The 23,610-nt window shown below is 40.4% G+C and overlaps 2 protein-coding genes across 2 annotated transcripts; one reads left to right on the top strand and one right to left on the bottom strand.

The window, feature by feature from the left end:
- The first annotated feature begins 14,554 nt into the window (after positions 1-14,554).
- On the top strand, positions 14,555-19,679 carry MED31 (mediator complex subunit 31). Its single transcript, XM_075168195.1, has 4 exons — positions 14,555-14,662; positions 17,859-17,936; positions 18,578-18,674; positions 19,412-19,679. The coding sequence occupies exons 1-4, from the start codon at positions 14,653-14,655 to the stop codon at positions 19,602-19,604; spliced, it is 378 nt and encodes a 125-aa protein (XP_075024296.1). The 5' UTR covers positions 14,555-14,652; the 3' UTR covers positions 19,605-19,679.
- Positions 19,680-20,818: 1,139 nt separating this feature from the next.
- Positions 20,819-23,588, bottom strand: TXNDC17 (thioredoxin domain containing 17). Its single transcript, XM_075168196.1, has 4 exons — positions 23,227-23,588; positions 22,103-22,184; positions 21,747-21,822; positions 20,819-21,105 (listed from the first exon to the last, which is right to left on the bottom strand). The coding sequence occupies exons 1-4, from the start codon at positions 23,366-23,368 to the stop codon at positions 21,037-21,039; spliced, it is 369 nt and encodes a 122-aa protein (XP_075024297.1). The 5' UTR covers positions 23,369-23,588; the 3' UTR covers positions 20,819-21,036.
- Between the last annotated feature and the right edge of the window lie 22 nt (positions 23,589-23,610).

The following is a 23,610-nucleotide window of genomic DNA, read 5'->3' as shown; positions in this document are numbered from 1 at the left end:
AATGGCAGGATGCTGGTTTTCCTCTGTCCGGAAGAACCATCCCAGTGGCAGCTCTTCTGCATCAGATCAGACCTTCACTTTTATGTATCTTTGCTGGCCCCTTTGTGAAGAGTCTGTGGTGTAAAGAGGACTCTACCATGCGCTACAGACTGCATCTGCTTTGCAAGATGTGACTAAAGACGTTCCTGTCCTCAAGCAGAGTACTTGAATCTCCCTGGGCCTGATGGTCTTACACAGTTGTCAGCTCCACAGAAGTATTTGCAGAATACCACAGCTTGATAGTGCCAATTGCTGCAGGTGAATATTAATGACAAAACCAGCACAATGACTAGTAACGTTGTTATCCAAAGCCTAAAAATAGTTCTTAGGAAACCTAGTCTCATAACACAGTTTCATTTAAATAACCATGATAGAAAAGGGGAGAAACTTGTCAAAAATTGGTATTGTAGAGCAGGGGGCTAGTTTTACTGTTTTATTCATTACTACTAAGATTTTGATTTCTAACAGCTCTGTTGCTGACCAGTTAGAGTTATGAGGGATAGATTTTATACCTCCTCTGGTCTTACTTTATATCCTGCCAAGATTTTTGACCTGCAAAACTGGCAGGAGGCTTTTTCATGGACGTTCATCTGGACAGCCATTAAAATCCAGCTTCTGCTATCAACAGAACACTCAAGGAAGAAAAAAGAAAGTTCCTAGAAGGTTGATGAGCATCTTTTGAAGACTTATATCTAGATAGTGCTTAGCTAAAGATTGCTTAAAGGTTTTCTGGACTCAGCATTTTACACCAGTGTCTTGTAGCTAATAAATGACAACATGAAATGACCCTTTATTGAACTCTGGTGATACAGTTTTTTTCACAGGAAGGCGTGCTTCATGAGAGTTTCTTTTTGTTTAACTGTTTTGTTTTAAAGGTCAACCATCCCCTTTGTTTTTCAGACTGAGGTCTATTGAAATCCTCATGTCTAGGAGCTCTTCAGTAGGGTGACTCCATGCAGCTGACAATCATTGTGTTTGGGCTGTTAAGGCCAACTGCTTTTCTAATGCCAGCAAGTTCTGTGTGTGCTAGGCTTTGCTTATACATTTATATGTATATGTATGAATTATAAATGTATTATACACATATATATAAAGTGGGAGAAGGTTGTTCTGAGTGTTTCATGTGAGTCTAGATTGCTTAAGTGTATAAATTAGTCTGGGAAACTGTGTGAAAAGACTTGTGAAAGTATACCTATTAAAGGGAGACAGTGTGAGTGTAAAGCAAGAAGCCAGAAACTGGTTTATTAAGGCTTTTTTGGACTCTATGCAAACTTTAAGCAAGTTACTTAACTTTTCTGTTTCAGTCTGAAATGTTGTGTTTCATGCTTATCAACCTGTAAAACTAGTTAGAAATATGTCCTGCTAATTCATGCATGAAGACAAAGATTAAATTATTTGCCTAACTAATGAATAAACTATGTTGCTAAAGCCTGTGAGTTCAAATTGTATGAAATTTGCTGTGACTCTTGAAGTTCAACCTCTTTGAGTCATGTAGGAATCCCGACTTTTCTTGGACGCAGTAAGTAAGCCTCAAGCTGTGACAGCATGGGGGAAAGTCTTTGAATATCAACTCTAAAGCCTCAAAAAACAGGAGATAAATCATAGGAACTCACTGTTTCAGTTTTGAATTACTTAGTTTTAAATGCAGACTTGCAATTTTGAGGGCTTGGCTTGTGATTTTGTGCAGCAATTCGCAGCGCGAAGCAATACTGAGTCCATGCTGACAGAATGTGGTATTTCTTGTCTATTATGTCTATTGTTCCCTGCTTTCCCCCTTGGTGTTAAATCCCTATGCCATTTGTTGTACTTGCACATGAATATAAGCCTAAAAAGTAAACTATATTTATCAACAGACAGTTCCTTTATCTTTTTGTAGTAGATTTCTCTCAAATGCTTTGTTATTTAATCTGTGGTTTAACATTCCAGTGTAGTAACTGTGAACTTGATATGCTGAAAATAATATACTTATTTATCCTGTGCTTTTGCATGGCTAGTTAATACCTGTAGCTTTTCATGGTGAAGGAGAACCTGCTTCTTCCAGAGGGAAATTCTAAGGAATTTCTGTGTCCTATATGGAAGTACAGTCCTCACCATTCGGAGCCACAGAGTAAAAGGTAGGCGTACCATGCTGCTCTGTGGTGATTAGGGACTGCCTACCAAGAGGTTTGGTAGCTCTTTAAAAATAGAGCTGACTATACTGAAGCTATTTTTGCCCATTTAGGTTTTTCTGGAACACTAAGTCAATAGTTGCCCATTCATTATGGTGTAAATGTGGACTGTAGATTCTGGTCATAAGAAAGAGACCATTTCTTCTGTAAGAAAAAAGGTGTTATCCCTCCCATGTTTACTTCAGTACTTTATTTACTCACGTGAAATTACTTGCTAGCCTTATTTGGCACACAGCTCTTCAATGAGTTTTCATAAATTGTTCCAGGTCAGAGTGTGAGCCTCATTACAGTATTCATAAAACATTATTTTTATAGACAAACCATACTCTTGAAAGAACTGAATGTTTCAGATACTAAAACTAGTTTGTTGTAGTTTCATTTCTGAACTATTCTTTGTGAACAATAACATGGGTTGGGTCTTAGCAAATATTTTAGCAAGCCAGTTGAAGATCAAATTTTCCACCAGAAACAAAGTTAACAAAATCTTTTAATTAAAGAATTATTATTTCTGGAGCAAGTATCTATTTTACTTCAATATTTTGTCTTGGCTATACAGTCAAAAATCAGAAACTGAGGATTTTTTTGTGCATGTCACTAAGAATAGTTATCCTGCAATTGGGGAAAACAGAATTTCCTCTGAAAAAGAGGGATGGGGATGGGTGGGCAGGGGAGGGGTGTGGGACACAGGACACTTTAGCTCCTCTTTGAATAACAAAAGCTGGGAAAAAAACAACAAACTTTACTGGGAGCATCCTCCACACACACAATTGTCTTATGATGCCTCATTTCAGAGCTCACCTTTGACTGTTTTCATTCATATCTGTCTACAAATGTAAGTCAGATCAATACAGAGGAAATCTGAATATGTCACCCTAGGATACTGAAAATACACAAGTTAAAATCCACCCTCTGGGTGCTCATATTGAGGAATAACTTCACCCTTGTTTGAAGGGTCAAATAAATAAATCTTTAGGTTTTTGGCAGGTGATCTTGGCCCAGCTCGTTGGTTTTGTGTTTTATGGATTTTTTTTATTTTGGGTTGACTTAAATTGATGATGACCAACATTCTGAGAGTTAATTAGGTGCAGGTGTCCTTCATGAAACACCTCTCAGGTCTTTGCTAATTTATATGTCTCACTGCAGGAGCCATCCTAGCTGTGTGGAGTTCCTCCACTCTACTCCACTTGAATTGATCCATCAGTAGGTTGGAGTCTGCACAATAAATTAAGGTCAGGATTCTCTGCCTCCTGAGGAACATTTAAGGAATGGAAATTACAAAGGGTAAGTGGTTTGGTGGGTTTTTTTGGTTTTGTTTTTGTTTTCTTTTTTTTTTTTTTCCCCCTGTTGTAGCTTGATACTCCATAACAGCAGGGGTCAAAAGATCAGAAAAAGACCCTAATGAATATTGGGAGGCATGAATGCCAATACTTATTAATGTTATGCAGGTGAGAGCCCTGAGTTCATAAACTTTGTAAAGTATTTATAAAACCTGTGTAGCAGGGTCACTCTGTAAATAGAAGACCGCACACTATAAAAACCTCTAGCAGTGAGAGTGCTGGAGCTGTTGTAGTAAAGCTCCACCAGAAAGAGCATGTAATAATGGAATCTAAAAACCTCTTAACTAAGAGATTAACCAAAGATGTACATGATGTCCGGACAGCTGTGCTAATACTTACTACTGCAATTCTTGCACTCAGAAAGTGGCAGCAAGCAATTTTTGGAATAAAGACTGTTTTGACTATTCTTCCAGAAATAGGAATAGATTCCAGGAATACTGCTGTCCAAAGTGTGGGCAGGACCCATGTTTCTCTCCTTTCTTGTCACTTCTGAATGCTCCTGATATAGGAGATGCCTGTTCCCTGACTGGAAAGAACAGTCTGTGAATAACATCTTCCCTATACTAAACTGTTCTGCACAGGAGCTATTAAAGATTCAGTTGGACTGTTTGGTGGCGCTCATTAAGATAACTGTAGGTGAAAGACAACAGGAAAAATTGTTGCTGAACAGCTATGATATCCTGTAAGGAAATTGCAGAGCGGCTGCCGTGAGTATGCTGTGATTCAAGACAAAGCTTGGCAATGATTTTTTTTCATCTTTCTCCCTCTTTTCCAAAATGCTAAAATGAGCCTTTCTGTGCAAGGAATGGAGATGATGTTGGCATTTCCAGCAAAAGAAAATGGTATCTTCGAATACTGTTCCCAGCAATGTGGCCTTATTCTGTACTGTTTACCCACAGGGAAGCAGGGATGACTCTTCTGCTCAGGAAACCTAGCACTGAGGAATCACCATGGGCTTCAGAGGTGAATCCTAGGGGGAGGTTCAAGCTAGGTCTCCTGGTAGTCCAGTGCATTTGGTAAATGCTGCTGAGGAGCAGCTCAGCTCCTGAACGCTCAGGCATTTAGCTATTCAGGTTGAGAAGCAGGAGGGTATGGGGCTGTATCTCCCCTCTTACACGGTTTTAAGATATAAAGCAAAATGATGGGGGGGAGGTCCCCTTTTGTGGAATTTGAGCTCTAAGTCCTCCTTATAATGAAAGGGCTGTTGAAGATCATTTACAAATGACACACAGTTTGTTTGGAGATGGAGGTTGGCCCACAGATACATGAGGTGATACCCTGAACAGCTGTAAAAAGACACACACAAAAAAAGTTTTATGAGCTGGTCTCTATCAGATGATTAAGTCAAGGTGTCAAAAGTCACATACAATGGTCTGTGTCACGTAGTAATATTAGACCATATGAGTGCAATCAACTCAAATGATTCTTTGAGTATTTTTACGGTTCTTCCAGTCTCCTGTGCCTTGGAGCTGGAGGACCAGGAATGCAGACAAGGGTCTCTCAGAGCCTGGCTTTGACTTTGGCAGAAGCTAAAATATTTATAATTTGATGTATTGGATTCACTGAACTGAAATTTTGTGGCAAATCAGCACTTCTGACTTGGTCTCTAGACGAGTGTATTCCACAGCCAGTTTTTGAGGTCTCCACCAGTGCAAAATCAAGGAATTTGCCTCATAGTGAAGTTAACAGGGACTTCTCTCAGGACAGGATGTGATCTTATGGAGGTATAGTCCAAGCTTCGTCCCTTGAAAGAGAGGAATCCAGAGACAGCAATAACAAGGCAGCATCCACCCCATGATCAGAGTTACGTCCCAGTCTGGTTCCTACAGCAGACCAGTGGAAACACAGCTTTTGCAGTTACACTGCCAGTTTATGTGTCCAAATATTTCCTGAACCTACTGGCTTATTCTAGTCCAGTTTCCTGGATTGGGCAGAGTCTTGGGATACTATGTTATGTGGTGAGAAGAAAGAGACCTGGTTACACCCTAACAATGGGAAAAGTTACAGAGAAACTCCACAAGAGAATTTTGATTATGCAGAAATCGCCACTAGAAATTTTGCGTCTAGAAAATATGCTGCTTTAGTTCTAGTGCTCCCCGAATGACACTTCAAATAAAACTATTGCTATTTACTGTTCAAAATACTAATCTTCAGAGAAAATGCACAGATGATACTGGTGCAAAGCGCCTAGGGAAAATGCTGTGAGGACACTGGGTGGCTAGGGAGACATTCCTAGAAAAGCAGGTGCTATAATACAGCACGCTGAGGTATCTTAGAGGGGAGTGTGTTTACCCTTGTGTGGGAATAAGGACAAGAAAGAAAAGTAAGCCATACCCTGCAAGATTGCGAAGATATTCAGCTGGGTGTAAAATCAAGAGGTACATCTCCAGTGAAACGAACAGTGCTCATGAGTAGGTGTCTATTATCACAGGGTGTTCTTTATGGAGATCATTGCTACTTAGGATCAGATAGTGCTAGGAGCCTCTTTTCTTTTTTTGTCTTGCTAGCTTTAATGCTTACACTGCATCAACATAACATCTTCCAGTAACGTGGTAATTGTTCACCTGCTTAGCGATTGAAAAGAGCAGCACTGAATGGATTCAGCCAATTGATGAATCCATTACACGGATTGAAAAGGGTGACTCTGGATCCCAACTGAGCATTTATTCAACGTGTACCCCTTTTCCCTTTCTTTTTTCAAATTACCTCAGCCTCCTGGTGAAAAAGGATGAAGCTGATTGATTAAAATTATATATGTTGAGAATTATTGGGCTGGATTTTCTTTCCAACACCACCAGATCTTCATGTCTGCAACAGCATTGAAACTAGTGGAGATACTCTTCTTTTCAGCTAGTATATGCATATCTTTCTGTTTGGAAGGAACTTGGTAAAGGGAAAGTATATTAGGTGATCATCCTAGAATACTCATCTTACACTAAAATTTTCAGCTTTTCCCTCTTGAATTTCCAAAGCAAATCTTATAGTTGGGGTGATGACTGACCCAAAGCCCAGTAACTGAAAGTATTATATTGTTCTTAATATGCTCATGAGAAAGCAAAAATAACCTAGGATCAGATCCTGAGACTTTTTTTTCCCTTCTCTTTTTGCAATGGTTAAGCTGGAGGAATGCAAGATCAGGCACCTCAGAAATTATAATTATAGTGAGAGTTATAGTTTCACATTTTTCTTAGTTGTAATGTTCTATATAAAACTGTACATTAAAAAAAAATTGGGTTTTTTGTTTGGGGGTGGCTGATTGTTTTTTGACACATAAAATGGCCTAGGAAAAGGAATAGGAAAAACAATAGGCTGTTTTCACTGAGCTAGGAAAAACAGCTAACGAACAGAGATATTATTAATTGTAATATATGAGCAAGGAGCCAAGAGAGCTTGGAGAAACCATCCCAGAGAAACTGTGTTTTCATGGCAATTAATCTCAAAATACTTTAAAATTTTAACTCTGTAATACAGAGAAAAAAAAATTGAATGTAATGCACGTAACATGTCAAGGTGTGCTTTATGATGTTGTATAATTATTCATAAGCTCTAGGTTACCTCATATTACTTAAGTTTACATGTTAGACATAATTCAAACATACTCTACTGTAGGCCTGGCATTCGAAGGTTATGGGCTTTGCCTACAAGAGGTATATTTACGTTTGCTCCCTAAGGAATTCAGCACTTTTTTTTTGCTTGAATCCTGTGTAATCTTGACTGTAAGCACTGACAGGTTGGCTAGCATGCAGCTAAAGAGAGGGTTTATATTCTTGTCAAATATTTATGTAGGCATCCGTGAAACTGTAACTGTTTGTGCACCACCTTTGCAATGACCAAGAATTAGTTATTTTCATCATGAGTGGGTGAGGTTGTGTGTGAGTGTACAGAATATTTAGAGTTTTACTTTCCAGTAGGAAGGAATCTCACTAATCATATTGTCATTATTGGAGACCATGCATTTCTAGTGCTCTCTTTTTTTATCTATAAAAGTAACTGCAGTGTTATTTCTAGTATAGTTAGATGATCCTGTGCAAGAATAAGAGAAAGTGATATTCCCCCACGCCGATTCTCTTAAGTCAGGCAGTTGAGATGGTGATATAAAAACTAGAAATTGTTTGGTTCTTCTATTTAGTCTTAATGATTTTATTAACATTACTGACTTTTATCAGAATTTTCATTCCTGGGATTTCATAGCTTTGATTCTTAGCTGACATGAACTGGCAGGTTTGTATAAACTTCAGCTGCTCATCCAGTTTATACCCAGGGAAAGTTAGTCTTGAGTCTGAATCAGTATCGTACATCAGTATGTATTTTCATGCTCTGTTATCACTAGCATTAAAGTAGCAACTACAAGGCTAACATTTTGAAGTCTGGCTCTCCACAAAATTCGTATTACTTGGTTTTGAGAACTCTGATTTGCCAAGGCCCCAAGTAAGTCTAAAGCTCCTTCAGATCTGAGCTTGCAGCTCAGGTTCCAGCAGTTTGGCCCTTTCAGCATTCTAGGGACAAGCAAGTTGAATGCTCTTGCTTGTCTACCATCAGCTTTCTTTCTCTACACCATTATGCCAGCCACCCCTTTCAAAACTTCCAGAAAGACCTGAAGTTTTGACCTCATTCACTACACAAGAACTCAGTCTTTGAGCTGTCAGAGAAGCTCTGTGCAATAGCCCACTGCTCATTTCTGTTGTTCGTGTTTGGAAATAGCACAAAAAAAAGAACTGCAGCGTTTACACTCGTGCCAGTTACAAAATCTACAAAAAAACCCTACCTGCTAGTCTGGTATAGACAAATCCAAACAAACTAACCTAGACATTCAAAATTTACATTTACTCGCAGTACTTCTGCATATGGCTCATCTGGCTCTTGAGCTTTTAGGCTATATTGGAGCAAAAGGTTGCATTCTCAAGCCTCCATTCTCAGCTGTAGTGCCAGGATATTCCCTATTTTTTTTTTCTTAAATTAAAAAAAACATTCTCTTGTAAGGAATATGTTGCCATGCCAGTTGGCAGAGCTGTAGGTCTATTCTTGTGATTATTAAGAAAAATGCCCTCACCTGTAGTCTATGTAAGCATACCTATTAGTTTCAGCACCAAATTAACTATTTGTTTCTTACTTGCTGAACACAGTCAAAACATATAAAATAAAGGGGATACATAGAATCATTAATGTTGGAAAAGGCCTTTAAGATCACCCAGTCCAACCGTCAACCCAACACCACCATGCCCACTAAACCATGTCCCTAAGGGCCTCATCTACATGTTTTTTAAATACTTCCAGGGATGGTGACTCAACCACTTCCCTGGGCAGCCTGCTCCAATGTTTGACCACTCTTTCCAAATTCATGCCAATGATTTCCTTAGTTTTATACATAATTCTTCCTGGTGCTTTCCCTACACCCTCCTGCTCAGTGCCACAGTAGAAGAGCCTAAAAATGAAACAGCATAGAAAGTGGATCAAAGTACATCATTATTGGACTATTATTGGAAAATTAAATAACTAATAATGGTAATCCAAAATATAATGGAAAGTAAGTGACATTATTCATATTTGCAACCATTATAAAATAGATAACATTCAGTTTATTGTTCTGCAAGCTTGCCTATGGATCTCAGACTTGGGAAATTTTACATTCCTTCATTACTGGGAAATGAGTTTTTCTGGTCTATTTGGCACTCAACAGGATAAGAGTTCCTTCAGGTGAGGCCCCATATATCCTGGCTCATTGCAGAATTCTTTCCTTACAGCACCTTAAAAAGGGTTTCAAATGGCAAGCAACACCTTTGTAAAGATGTTTGTTGTAGACCATTGTTCTCAGGTTCAATGCATATTGCTCCTGGTAAACGGCTGACATCAGATTCATCTGCCTTCCAGATATCCTAAGAATAGAAGACTGAAATGTTTTTAACCAATTTATTAAAGAAAAACATAAAATAGTTTCTGACACTTGACGTTTAATCTTGAATTTATCTTTGCTTTCTAATGGTTGTCTGAAGCTAGAGGAGTACCATAGTCACATAAATACACATTCCAGCGTCTGCAGTAAGCCACAGGTGTTTTGGTTTTTTTTCGTGATTTCACCAAATTTACAGCTCCATTGAATGGTGTTTAACAGTCTTCAGATGAAGATTGTTCTACCATGACTGCCATAGACTGGCTTTTGAAATGCACATTACCTGCCAGTTTCTTGGCCTCAAAAAATAGAACTCAGTGAACAGTTAAGCCTTTAATTAAATATGTTCTGACAATTGTTTCAGTCACTGATAACTATGATCTTGTTTCTATTGAATTACAATTATAACATTGGAGTAAAAAAATTGCAGACTGTGTACTGGCTTGTTATAAATATAACATAATGCATACTCTGTTCTCTGTTATTTAACCATATTTGAAGCAGGATACTCTCCAGTCTGCAGAACTCTGTCTTGCATTCTATGGGTAAAATCCTTTAAGATGTCATTATCCATGTCAATACAAGTTTGCACTCTATTCCAAAGCAAATGGGTAAATGTATGAACAAAAGGGGATGACTTGGGTTCCAAGCATTGGGTATAACATACTTACTGTTCTGCTTGATCAGTTTTCATTCATGAAGCCTTGCTGGATCTTTTCTTTCTAATGCAAATGCACTATACTATGGTGTCATAGATAAACCCTTTGCAACATTTCATTTCCTCAGTATCCACCTTCAAGATCTAATAGCACTTCAAACAAGACTTTATTTTCTCTTGTGTCTAATGGAGTTTTGGTGCCTTCACAGCCAGAAGTGGCTCCATTTAGTGTTTGTGTCTCTATGCCAGTTCTAATGATGTTATATTGTACTTGTCGCCATAAACCATTCCATTTTCTAAAAAGCATTATTGCCACTGCAGTACTAATCAACATGACTAAAAATGCCAGAACCCAGCCTATAGCTTCTAATATTCTCTGAAACCCATGAGTGTAAAACTTAAGCTTAAATAAGTGGAAGGCATATCCAGCTAAAAATTGTACTTTTGTCAGTTACAAGTATCCGGTGTGGAAAACACTACAGGTGACTGGGATAGACAACTTTTTAATTAAAAGATAATAGTTTCCACCCTTAAGCCCTCAGAAGCAACTCTGAATTAAGTCATGGACATGAACATGTGAAATCTTTATCTACAGAGATAATTTGTTATCAATTTGAAATGGAATCTTTGAATCCTCCAAAGAATCAAGTGCCTTTATAATATCTCAGATATTAAAGGAGAGACTTTTTTTTTTTGCAAGATAGAGGAGGATACTTCATTTAACATTAAAAAAAAAAAAAATTCCAAAGTTCTGTGTGGCAGTTGGAAAAAGAGGTTGAAATCCAGACATTGAGATCAAACAATTGATGATAGTAGAAACATTATGTTATTTCATGGACCTGGAAAGACCTTTTGGTATCCTGGTGTCTGTGGGTTTTCCTAAATATAGCATTTACAAAGACATGTCACAAACTTGATTTTATTGTCACTTAGCTACTATCTGTAATTACTACTGCAGCCATGTGTAATTTTTTGAATCTAGTTTTCAACTTTCAACAGCTTAATTTGCTTAAGGTACAAAACATTATCTCATCTATTTCTGTTTCTTAGATAATATATCTGTCTTTTATATAAAAATCCACTATAATTTTAGCATACTCTGTCAAAATGTCTCAGAAAAAAATAAGGTTCCATAAACAGTTTTTAGACAGACAACAACAGCCACGGCAGTCTAGTCCTATAAAAGGAGAAACTGGAGCAGTGATCTTGTCCTGATTTCACAAAAATATGGAAAATTCCTGGCTTGCAGTCATATATGTTAACACTTATACCCTGAAAGTTTGACTCAAATGATATTTAAAAGCAGAAAAAAAATCCAACTTTTCCTAGAGAATGTTCTTAGTTATTATACTATGATCCTGACTTTCAATTTTGTTCCTAGTTTTGATGGCCAAGAATTGAGATGTTTGACTTAACTCTGGCAAACTTACATAGTAATTTATTCCTGTGACCAATCCTTTTTTAGGATTCTCCCCTCAGTCTTGGGAGAGAAATCACATTCCAGAATAGCAATGTAGACACGTGGGACTTGTTTGATCTCTGCTTTTAGCCCAAAGTCTGTGTTTACTGGGGAGTGACTTGTTATGTTTTGATATAGTAATGGTAGTATTCCACAACCACTAAAACCTTGTCTAAAAAAAGCAACCCTATTTTATTAAGAAAAACTATGCATAAATCCTTTTTAGATGGTTTTTGTAATCCAATTCCCAGGGAAAAAAAAATCATACCACATAGGAAATTATAGTATTATAGAAAAATGTTAACTAAGAGGTTGAAAATAGTTCAACAAATGAAAATAGCAAATCACTTTTTAAAAAAAAAAAAAAAGGAAAAAAAAAATCAGTCAGGTTTCAGGTAAGTCTGTGTACAGTGTACTGTTGCACAAGTGCCTAATAATACAATTGTCGTAGCAGTGAGCCTAAGCTAGCTTGACACTGCTAAACCATTGGGGTTTTTGTTTCAGCCAAGTTTTGAAAATTTAGTATGTAACACCAGGCAGAACTGCAACTTCTGGAATTAATTTACAACCTCAGAAGCTGGGCTCCTCTCCAGGGTGCTGATGCAACAGTGCAGTTCTGCTCTGCCCTCTTGGAGCATTTGTTTATTAACTGGTTTCACTCTAATACAATTTTTTTTTTTTTTTAATGAATGAAGAATTACCTGCAGAGGTTGACTGAAATCTACTTGGCTCATTGTAAAGTTGCTATGAAAAACAAAACAAAGTCCAAGCTCAAATCTCTGTCCAATGAGCAGAAAGAAAAAAAAAAAATCAAAACATAGTTCAGTATGGTAGGGTTGAGGCTCTTCTTTCCGTTTCCTTCTGCTCTGCAAGTGATCAGTAATGGCTTGTTGAGTACAAAGTTAAAATGAATGTTCTGCAAATACAAACACAACATCATCCTCTTTTTATCCTTCTCAGCTCAAGCATTTATCTATCTATCTGGGGAAAAAAACATGACTAGAACATTGACCCCAAAGCTACCTTTTAATGGAATTTGAACTGAATTGCATATATGGTAAAAGCTCCCTTACATGACAGAACAAATCACTACTCCAACATTAATTTTCTTCAAAAGGTTGTTTACTCACTTTGTACATCATTAAATCTGTGATGTTAGAGCACGAACAGTTCAGAACTGGAACACGAGGTCTTCTTGAGAAACCTGGAGGATTGATGACTCACTAATGGCAGCATTGATAAAAACATAAATGCAAAGATCCATGGCAAAAATGAGCACTTCAAGACATGTCACTGCCTCCCAGAACAACAACAGTGCCAGGTAAGTAGAATGAAAAATTCTAGCCTCGAGATATTCGTTGTGGGTTTAAGGCAGACTGCTCTCTAGGTAAAGGCTCTGTCTAGAGACAAACCCTCTGCAGTTCCACTGAGGGGGCTCTAGCATGAGCTCAGCTAGAGTTTTGGACATCATAAAACCTCCACAGAAAGAAGCTGCAGAAAAACAGATTTCGTAAGTTCTGCTGTTCATGGATTTACTTGGCTTATTTTCACTTCTGGCACATCCTAGATTTAATAAAGTGATTTTTAAAATCACTTATATCGAATTCTAACTTAAAATATTTTGTACAGTTAGAAAAGCAGTAACCTCTTACTATAGATCATAAAGAGATCAAAATGTCAAATAATCATTTCTGCTTGATTTTTAAGTACAGAGCACTTGTTTTATATCATAAGCACCAAATTGCTTACTGAAATGAGCCTTAAGGGGCTTTTCCTCCAACCAACTTTGCAATGTCTTGGTCCAAACTGCTTCCAACATTTGGAAAAGACTTCTGCACCCATTTTATAACAAATCCATCATTTCTGGAAGACCAGTTATGTTTAACCTACCAATCTCCTCCAGAAATTCTGTTGCTATTGCTTTGGGGCAGTACAGAGCTCTGAGAAATGCACTCTTAAAATGTCCTCCTTACTCATCTACCAGAGGGTAGGTCACATGGCTGGTTTATAATATCTGGATAACATTGACAAAATGCTAACCTTTCCAGTCATATTACTGTTAGAAGGAATATTCTTTTTGTGTTAGAAGGAATATTCTTTTCTTGTTTAGGAAAGAAGCCTATAAAATGTAGTCATAAGGATGTTATCTTTATGCCTACGCTGGATCCCATTGGAACTAGCATTGCATATGTGACTTCCTTTTCCAGATGGTAAAAGCTTGCACATTTTTGGAGACTGCTGCATAAAGGTGGTAAATAAAGTTTTCAGAGGTTCATTTGTTTTGCTTGCAAAGTTTTCAGAGTGAAGTGATTGATGTAAAACTGAACTTTGGTCGTTTAAAAATACACTGGAGTTTGTACTTTGGTTTCTGAGTATTTCCGATTTTTTTACTTCTGACACTTGAAAGTTTGAAGTGAGTTGCAGCAGACCACAGGACAGCAGAGCAACTTGAAAAGGGAGGAATTTTTCCAGTACTGTATCCAGTCTGGGCTTTTATTTGGGTATTGAAATCTCTGAATATTTTTTCAAATTACAGACATAGGAAACTGAAAATTCAAAATATAATCGGCATTTGTCCAAGGGATGTTCTATCAGTATCTAAAAACGAATGCAGAATGAGGAATCCTGTCGTCATACATTTGAGAATGATGAATGAAAACTTTCACGAGGAACTCCCTTTACCGTGGGGAAAACTGCAGTGCATGAGGAGAAGGCAGCGCCGCGCCGGCCGTTCCCGCTCTCTGCCGGCGGAGTGCCTGGCTCTGGAGCCCGCTCCCGAGTGGCCTCCACCGCCGCTCCTGACGGACTACCACCAACGCAGGCGGCCGGGAGCGGGCTCCGCTCCCAGCACCCCACCTGCCTCTGCCGGGCGGGCTCGCCGCTGGCCCGCGGCCCGCCGCGCTGCTCGCCTTCCCGCCTACCCCGGGCGCACACCCCGCCCCGCGGGCGGTGCACCGGGCGAGGAGCCGCGGCCCGGCCCGTTGCCGGGCAACCGCCGCCGCCTTCCCAGCGTGCCTCAGTGCCGCTTTCCGCCGGGCTTCCGGCCGCGGCTGTCCCCGTCGACATCTTGTGTCTGGGCGAGTCGCGCAGCCCGGCAATCCGCCATGGAGACAGGTGAGAGGTGGCGGTTGCCGCTGCCTCCCGGGCGCTGGCGTGCTGGGTCCGGCGGGACAGGGCGGCGAGGGGCGGGCAGGCCGAGCGCTTGCGGCACGGGGAGACGCCGCCTGCCGTCCTGCCGCACAGGAGCCGCGGCCGGCGTGGCGCGGCCCTTGCGGGCGGCAGGTTCTGGACATGTTCTGAGCCCGCTTCCTCAGGGGGAAGAAGGGGACTTGGGGCTAGCTCCCGCTGCCCCGCACGCTCGCGGGCCCTCCCGTTTCCGTCCTGGTCAGGCCTGCACCTGCACCCCGTTTGCTCCGTTGCCGCCGTCCGCGGCGCGCCGGGAAGCACCCGCGGCCCGCATCCTCCCAGACGCCGTGGGAGGGGAGGTGGCGAGAGGGCATCAGAGGGCGCACTGTGGCTGTAGAGCTAAAGCCCGCTTTCCCAAAACTCCTAAGTAGCTTTTGCCACGGGCGACACCCCGACCTCATTTTTAACATTTGCCCTTGATTCAGGAATCGGAGCTGCACATCTGGGAGCACAAGGCCTTCAGTCAATCCCAGTCTGTCCTTCATCTTTATTCCTGTGGAAGGCGTTGGTTTTCACAGTTCTCCATGAGTCCTGGGCTAGTTGCTATGCCTGGGTAGCTTTTTAGAAAAAGGAAGGTGTGTTTAGATGCAGCTTTTTCAGAAGCATGTATATCCTGGTGTTAAGGTTTGTCTATGGCCGCAGCTGGGAACTGGAAGTTGGCCTCACAGTCCTGTGAATGAGTGGTCTCTAGTGGTAACAGCAGACCTCTGAGAATTGAGAGCCCGTCTTCCATCAATAAGAGTTTGTTATGTGTTCGTGATGGTTACGACCTATGGGTTCTCCCTATTGTTACCCGTGTTCTCAACTTGCATTGTACTGCTCAGGTAGTCTCTGTTCAAGTTTCTTTTTTTTTTTAAGGACATAGCCATTTCTCTGTAGTATGGAAATGTTCAGAGGTGTGAGATGGGAGTCACTAAGGAATTAGAAACTTGTCACTAAAATATAACAGCAAATAGAATTTATTAAATTACTATGACCTAATTTTTATGTCATAAGTTTTATAAGTATTACATAAATAATTACTCCTACTTGAAGTATTTTACTTAGTCTTCGTTGATGCTGCAAAAATTAAAAGAACTAAAGGCAATGTGGGCTATTTTAAACAGATTTAAAAAATGACTGTGTAGTAGTTTGTAAAAAAAAAATTTTAAATGTAGAATCATCATTTACATGGAGTTTTTTTTTCCCTGTCAGGATCCTCTAGAGCTTATGTTCTCAATGAGATATTTAATAGTTTTCAAAATTAATACAAATATAAGCGATATGGTAAAAACAGGTGAGGGAAAATCTGTAATAACCAACCTGGATCAAATAACATTGTTTACACCAATAGCAGAGAGAGACGTTTTTCTAGAATACAGTGACACTGAAAAAGAAAAAAATCTAAAATGAAGATACTTTGATGGAGTGATTCTAAAAATAAGAAAGTCAGTTGATTCTTTATTCCTCTGTTTTGGTATGGTAGCCCCCAGCTCATACAGTCAAGGGCATAAATGCAGAAATTAAGTGAATTTCTTATGACCACTGCTAAATAGGCAAAAACTGTCAGTACCCAGCTTTGATGTGGTGTTGGGTTCAAGTAAGTAGGCTGTTCTTCCACATTTCACCTTTCAAGATGGGACTGTTTGGCAGAATTTCAGAATAGTTTATGTTCAAAGGAACCTTTGGAGATTATCTAGCCCAACCCCCTGCTCAAAGCAGGGTCAGCTAGACCGGATTGCTCAGGACTTTGTCTAATCAGGTCTTCAGTATCTCCAAGGACGGAAATTCCACAGCCTCTCTGGGCAACATGTTCCTATGATCAATCACCTTCACAGGTTTGTTTTTTTTTTTTTTAAAAAAAAAAGCAGCCCCCCAAAAATCACAAACAAACAAACCAACCCCACAAAACCCCAGACTTCTGTTTAAAAGGAATTTCCTGTATTTTAGTTTGTGCCCATTGCCTTTTGTCTTTTCTCTGGGCACCACAGAGAAGAGTTTGATTCTGTCTTCATTTCCGCACATCACATATTTATACACATTGATAAGATCATCGCCAAGCCTTTTGTTCTCAAAGCTGAACAGTCCCAGCTCTCTCAGCCTCTCTTTCTATGTCAGAAGCTCCAGTCCCTGAATTATCTTTGTATCCCTTTGCTGGACTTGCTCCTGTATATCCATGTCTGTCTTGTCCTGGGGAGCCCATAATTGGATGCAGCACATCAGAGGAGGTCTCACCACTGCTGAGTAGAGGGGAAGGATCACCTCCCTTGACCTGCTGGCAGTGCTTTTCCTAATGCAGCCCAGGATGCTGTTGAGCTTCTTTGCTGCAACGGCTCATTACAAGTCATATTCAACTTGTCCACCAGGACCCCAAGTCCTTTTCTGCAAAGCTGCTTTTCTGAAAGTTGGCCTCATTTCACTTTGTTGAACTTCATGAGATTCCTGTTGGCCCATTTCTCCAGCCTGTTGAGGTCCCTCTGAACGGCTGCACAACCCTCCTGCATTTCAGCCACTCCTCCCAGCTTTATGTAATCTAGAAACTTGCTGCGTATGCAGTCTGTCGTATCATCTAGGTTATTAATAAAGATGTCAAACAGCACTGGATCCCGTATCAACCCCAACAGTATACCACTAGTGATTGGTGTAATTGTACTGTGAGAACATTGCAGTATTCTCACTAGTGTACTATATCAAGATATCTTTCTGAAGGGGGAAAAAAAAAAAAAAGCTGTCGCACCACTTTTAAAAACACATACAACTAGGATTTCAGTGGGCTGTTTGCAGTTCTCTGTTCTTATCTTCCCAGTTTTCCCTGTACAAATATTCCAGCCTTCTTGCTCTTTCCTTTTCCCTAACTCTAAACAAAGTGTCAGTGGGCATTCCTCCATTCTTTGTACTTGCTTGGCTGTAAAAAAAAAAACAAAAACAAACAAACAAACAAAACCACCCAGTGTGTTTATTAATGCAGGCCCAACACTGATTTACGTAATGAAGGTTTTGCTAAATGAATCTGTATTTATTACGGGGAGTTACTGCTTTTTCTCCTGTTTAAACACATTATCTCTATTTGCATGGCTCAAACTGAGAAAATTACTCTTAAATCTATTGTGTGGGTCCAATTCTTACTGTTTTTCTCATGTATCAGATGATACAGGAAATCGACTTCGGTTCCAGCTGGAGTTAGAGTTTGTTCAATGTCTGGCAAATCCGAATTACCTCAACTGTGAGTACTTAAAAGTAAATATCAGGATTCTAAGGAATGAATATAGTTTAATGGTGTTTATTATTACTGGTAATGTTAAACAGGGAGAGAGAGGGATAAACAAAGAAAAGGGAATGGGTCTTTCACAGCATAAAGGTAGTCTGTAAATATTTGTCTAGATTTCTAACAGGTGGGTTTTTTAAAATGCAAAATGTTTTATTGGTTGAAATGAAAAAAATAAGTTGCTCAAGTCTGTAGTTAAAAAGTAATGTCAAGTTAACGGTATTCCTTTATCTGAAAACAGAATTTTATTAGTGTTAATAGTAATTTCAGGTACTATGCTGAATTCCCTTGAATCCCCTGCCGATTTTGATGCTGTAGTCAAAATTTCCTCTTTCAAAAAGCTGCTCTCTTCCTTGCTGTTGTGAGAAAGATACATACTGCGGGGGAGATGAGACTAGTTTATTATGCCTAGTATGTTGACATAAAAAAATATTTTCCCCTGTGTTTTTTTCATTTTGAATTATCGAAATTTGCTTGTAATGATAAAAGTTTTGACTAAAGTGCCTTTTTGTAGTTTTGTGAATACATATTCTTCAAGCTTGGCAGATCTTTTTCACGCATCCGTAACTGACAATTCCTTATTTGTCATTTTATTTCAGTTCTTGCACAAAGAGGCTACTTCAAAGACAAAGCTTTTGTAAATTATCTTAAATATTTACTTTATTGGAAAGAACCTGAATATGCAAAATACCTGAAGTAAGTGTTAAAATCATTTAGGCTTCTGCATTTTAATGATTTGATGTTTACCTTCTGTTATGTACTGTACAGAAGCATGTCAGTATTTGATTTCTGCCTGTAACCTTACCTTTGTTCTCCCCATTGTGTTTATATGCAACATAAATTTTCCTGTTTCTAACAGTCCAGATGTAGCAAGAATAGAAAAAATTATAAAACCTGTCTTTCATGAGTCGTGCATGGAATCTTCCTTTTGCAGCCTCTGTCTGCACTTTACCATTTGTTTAAAAAAAACCTATTGAACATTATGGTACAAAATTACTCCTGTTAGGCCCAGTAAGTACATTTTAAGAGTGATTTTGCATTGTTGATGCTTACACGAAACAAAGGATGACTTTGCATTTTTGTGAGTGTACAAAATTTTGGGAGAACAGTTCTTGGTTATGTTCTTTAAATGAGCTTTGGAAACAGATATCGTAGTTGTTACGTATTTGTTTTAGTAAAATCTAGCCATTAGAAAAGCTACTCTAAGCAAGCATGTATATCCATTTATAAACTGTTACAGGACTCCTTGTTTCCTAGCCTAATACTGAAGTTATTAAGTTACAGTGCGTGGAATATGTACAGTCTTAAGTGGTTCAATACTTGAGTAAAGCACATACATAAAACGAAAATAACAAACTGCAGAATTATTGGAGACTCCAGTTTTAGTGTACCTTGTAAAAACTTGTATTAAAGTATATTTATTTTTAATCCAGGTATCCTCAATGTTTGCATATGTTAGAGCTGCTCCAATATGAACATTTCCGCAAAGAACTGGTAAATGCTCAGTGTGCTAAATTTATTGATGAGCAACAGATTCTTCACTGGCAGCACTATTCACGGAAAAGAATGCGCCTCCAGCAAGCACTTGCAGAGCAGCAGCAACAAAACAACACCTCTGTAAAATGAAAAACGCTTGGAAGAGTGATGATGAGTTGTACTTGGTGTCAGTTGAAGTATTTACAAGAGAGGAATGAACCCTTTTGTAAGTTTGGTTCTGGGTGTTTATTTTTGATTTATCAAGGGACTGGATTTTTTTTCCTTTCATCAGCTTTTTTTAAAGATACAAGACTGATAACCACCTACTTCTGCAATTTATTTTGTAGCATGGACAATTTTGTAAGAGCATTACTTACTATAGTTGTTGATTCCTCTTGATTTTTAAAACAAACATAGTTTTGAGGGCATTGACATTTAAGTATCTAACACAAAGTGTAGCTCAGAAGTCTGTTTTTAGGAAGCATTTTCCCTGGAGAATAATGATGTGTCTCAAAGTGTGGCTAAGAACTCCCTCCCCACTTTTTACAACTGCTGGATGAGCAAAGTTGAAGTGATGATATTGTACAAAATCTAAATTGTGGATTTTTGCCTTGAAACCGAGCTGAGCTATTACTTGTCATTTCTGTTTACCTGGTAATCATTGTTGCTGGGGGTCTTAGAGAGTTTTTCTTACAGCATGTTTTAGAGATAGAAATCAAAGTGTGACGAGACAAGGACTGCAGGATTGGAGCACAGATAAGCAGTAATAAACTTTGCAGATACTCAACAGAAGGAAATGGCTGTAGCTGTATCTGCTTCATTAAAGTCAGTTTATTTTAATCTTGGTTTTCTGCCAGTGAAATAGTGGCTGCTCTTAGGCTTCTCTACAGTATGTGTAGTGAAAACAATTTGTGTTACAAAAAAAGGTGTAAACACTTGCAGTAGTGGAGAAGCATTTGCCATTTATACCTGTATAGTTTTTATTGTAAGAACACACATATTGGCAGCTGTCAGGGATATGTGCTGCATTCATGTTATATTTCATATCCTTGTAGGAGCTGGTACTGCAACTGTTAACCCTTAACGTCATCACTGGCACCAGGACTGTCAGCCTTCAGCTTATCGTACTTAGACTGAACAGATAAGCCATTAAACATCTCTGGCGCTGCAAATTTATCTTAACAGTTTCAGTAGCTATGTAAAGTCAGATTTAGGAAGAACAAGCAGCTTTTTCTGTTTCTCCTACCACCCCGCCCCCCTTATTCACTATTAAAGGTATAACTCAGCAGTTAAATCTTACTCTTCAGTAATTGTAGGCTGCTGTCTTGGTTTATAACATGAGCTCAGCTCCTTTGAAAAGAGACTGTTTGCAAACTCAAGTTTATTTGAACATGAAAGGAAAGATACAGGGTTTTTTGCAGGATTTTAGTGGAAGGTTTGGACCTAGAATTTAATTACATTTATCTTGACTAGTCTGAAGTAATTAACCATGAAAGTTTTAGAAAAGGTTAAGGATTCCTTGAAAGGACACTGCAAATAACTTGAGATTAACATCTTCATACATGATTGACTACCGGAGGATTTAGTCTTCAGTAAACAACATACGCACAAGCTCTGCTTTAAAACATTCTTCTTCCACCAGCTTCTGAGGCTGAAAGAAAAGATTGTTTAGGGGCAATTCAAAAACCTGTTCTAGACTAGAGCCATTTGTCCATACTAACATTAGCTATACTCCAGCAACTGTTTTTCTGGGGAGAGTGGGGGGTAGGGTGGGGTAGAGCAAGCAAGGTAAGAATAATTGAAAAATGCCTGAGGGTTTGGAAGAGGCATTTCTAAGAAAGTAGCTGCTAATTTAAATAATATGCACAAGTTAAAACTTGAGCTGTAGTCTGTCTGAATCAAGAGTATACTGCACATAACTTTGTTTCACTCCCATAATTCAGCATTTGGATTTTTTAAAATTTGAGGAGCTGCAAGTCAGGAAGCTAACAGTATGTTGCTAAGAATTTTCTCTACCCCTCAACCACTACATGCTAAGTGTACATATTTTTTTTATTATATGTTTATTATAGACAACATTATACAGAAAGCAGAGTGGTTCTCTCTTGAGGAACTGTTTGAGCTGGGAAGAGTGCATGGGTGGGAACAGAAGAGCTGTTCCTAATTGTCTGTTCCTTTTAAACAAGAGAGGGTATCAGAAAACATGCATGAATAATTCATTTACAGCCATAAGCTCCTGCCAGTTTCCCATCTGAATGCTTGTAGATCCAGAACATACAATAAATTACTTACTGTTCCATATTTCAGTAGTGTAGGCACTCCTGTTAGTTTCAGATTCTTCCTGAATTCATTGTTGGGATCTTTCCAGCTGTTCAGGAAGAAGGGGTTAAGAGGTGCAGTTTGTAGAGGTGCAGTTTGAAGTTAGCCTATTAAAATTCCTTCAAAAGGATGATTCAAAGGTCTTTGCCTTGCACCTCCCCCAACCCACTTCTCAGAACAAGCGTGCAGATAGTTCACATTAGGGATGGTGTAGACCTCAAAACTCAAAAAAATGCTTCATTTCTTGCAGAAAAGGACAGTTCAGTCAGTTAACCTCCAGTCCATGAATAGCAGTTTTATCAGTTGTCGGCATTAAAACAGTTACTTACTAGGCTCTGTCTCCTACTAGGCAGTAGATGAATACAGACTCATCGGGCATGTTATGAAGTTCCTTCCTCACAACCGGTTCAGCTAGAGAGTAATTTTTAAAATGTATTAGTAGTTAATACTTTTACTGTGCTACAGAATCACACTGATCTATTTTGACCAGCAAGGCTGCTAATTAATGTTTTGTCTGCTTCAGGTAGAGATCTGTATTTTGTTTCATCTGGTTATCCCCAAGCTTTGCAGAATTTACATGCTCAACGTTGAAGGGACTGCTCTTTGAGTAAAGGCCAATTTCTACCTTAACAAGTAAGAAAAATAAATATTGCCTCCTGTCTGTATAAAAGCCCATCAGCGCGGTAAGCACTTTCCATATGTGCTCTGGCATATATGATCGAGAAAGTGCAGTGCAATGTTTTCTGAGGAACTGCCTTCATATTCTACTGCCAGACACTGACTGGTAGGTCACTTCTGCCTCTTGACATGTAAAGCAGAAGTGAATTAACTGATCATAAGATTCACATCTAATCTTTTGCTAGGCCTTTGTACCAGCCTGCACTGAAAAACATGTTACATTACATGCCATTCAATGGAATGTGGCTAGCAAAACCGAGAGCAGCACGGGCAGCTTGTTAGTGAGGCAGCAGCTTTAGCCAGCTCCTAGTCACAGCCTACACTGCCGGTTAGATTCACGAATGGTACGTGAATTCACTTGGTACGTGAAGCTGGCGCTCCAAGCTCACGTCCTTGATAACGGAGACAGGATGTTGTGAGGCCACTCTGCACCGGGAGCTGCTAGTGGCCCACCTTACGTGTCCCAGGAAGGGCACCTGGAGCTTCTCCGGCTTCCTCGGGCAAACAGGAGAGAGGGAGCGCGTACCCGCGGGCAAGGGCAGCCGGCCCGAACGGGGGGCAGTTAGCACGGTCCCCGCGGGGCTGAGCGCCGCGGGCGCCCCCGCCACCAGGGTCGTTCCGCCGCTGCCGGGGGCCCTGCGAGGGCCGAGGGAGAAGGGCGCTCCTCCGCCCCGCTCCGGGGCGCCGCCGGCCACGTCCGCCTCTGCGCCTGCCGAGGCCCCCCTAGCGGGGAGCGGGGCATCCCACCCGCCGCGCCGCGCCCCGCGGGCCTCACCCGTCACGCAGTCCGGGCACCAGCTCCTGCCCTCGGCATCCTTGTCGCCGCAGAAGAGCGCGAAGATGGGCCGGCCGTGGAACCGCTGCGCCGTCTGCACGAACTCGGGGTACCCGCGGACCTGCTTCTCCTCCCAGCCCATGGCGCCCGCAGGAGGAGGAGGAGGAGGAGGCAGCGGCGGCGGCGGGAAGGGGCGGGCTCCGCCCCTGGCCCGCGTCGGGCACCGTAGTTCCGCGCGGCTCCGGCCGCCTGGCCGCTTCCCGGCGGCCTCTGCGGCGACGGTTGCCAGGAGCGGGTTTGAGCAGCGTCCCGGTAGGTCCGGGCCCGGGCCCGGGCCCTTCCTCAGCGGCAGCGGGCGGGGCGGCCCGCTGGTGCTGGTCTCGC

Source organism: Calonectris borealis, chromosome 19, assembly GCF_964195595.1.
Source record: "Calonectris borealis chromosome 19, bCalBor7.hap1.2, whole genome shotgun sequence".
NCBI lineage: Eukaryota > Metazoa > Chordata > Aves > Procellariiformes > Procellariidae > Calonectris > Calonectris borealis.
The sequence above is the reverse complement of the archived record's forward strand: the minus strand, read 5'-3'. Positions and strand labels throughout refer to the sequence as shown.

Excerpts from the sequence above, each read along its gene's own strand:
- MED31 (XM_075168195.1), top strand. Across the intron at positions 17,937-18,577 it reads AAATCCGAATTACCTCAACT|TTCTTGCACAAAGAGGCTAC; the intron begins GTGAGTACTTAA and ends ATTTTATTTCAG. Across the intron at positions 18,675-19,411 it reads GAATATGCAAAATACCTGAA|GTATCCTCAATGTTTGCATA; the intron begins GTAAGTGTTAAA and ends TTTTTAATCCAG.
- TXNDC17 (XM_075168196.1), bottom strand. The coding sequence starts at position 23,368 with ATGGGCTGGGAGGAGAAGCAGGTCCGCGGGTACCCCGAGTTCGTGCAG. Across the intron at positions 21,823-22,102 it reads CTAGTAGGAGACAGAGCCTA|CTGGAAAGATCCCAACAATG; the intron begins GTAAGTAACTGT and ends CTTCCTGAACAG. Across the intron at positions 21,106-21,746 it reads CACTACTGAAATATGGAACA|CCTCAGAAGCTGGTGGAAGA; the intron begins GTAAGTAATTTA and ends CTTTTCTTTCAG.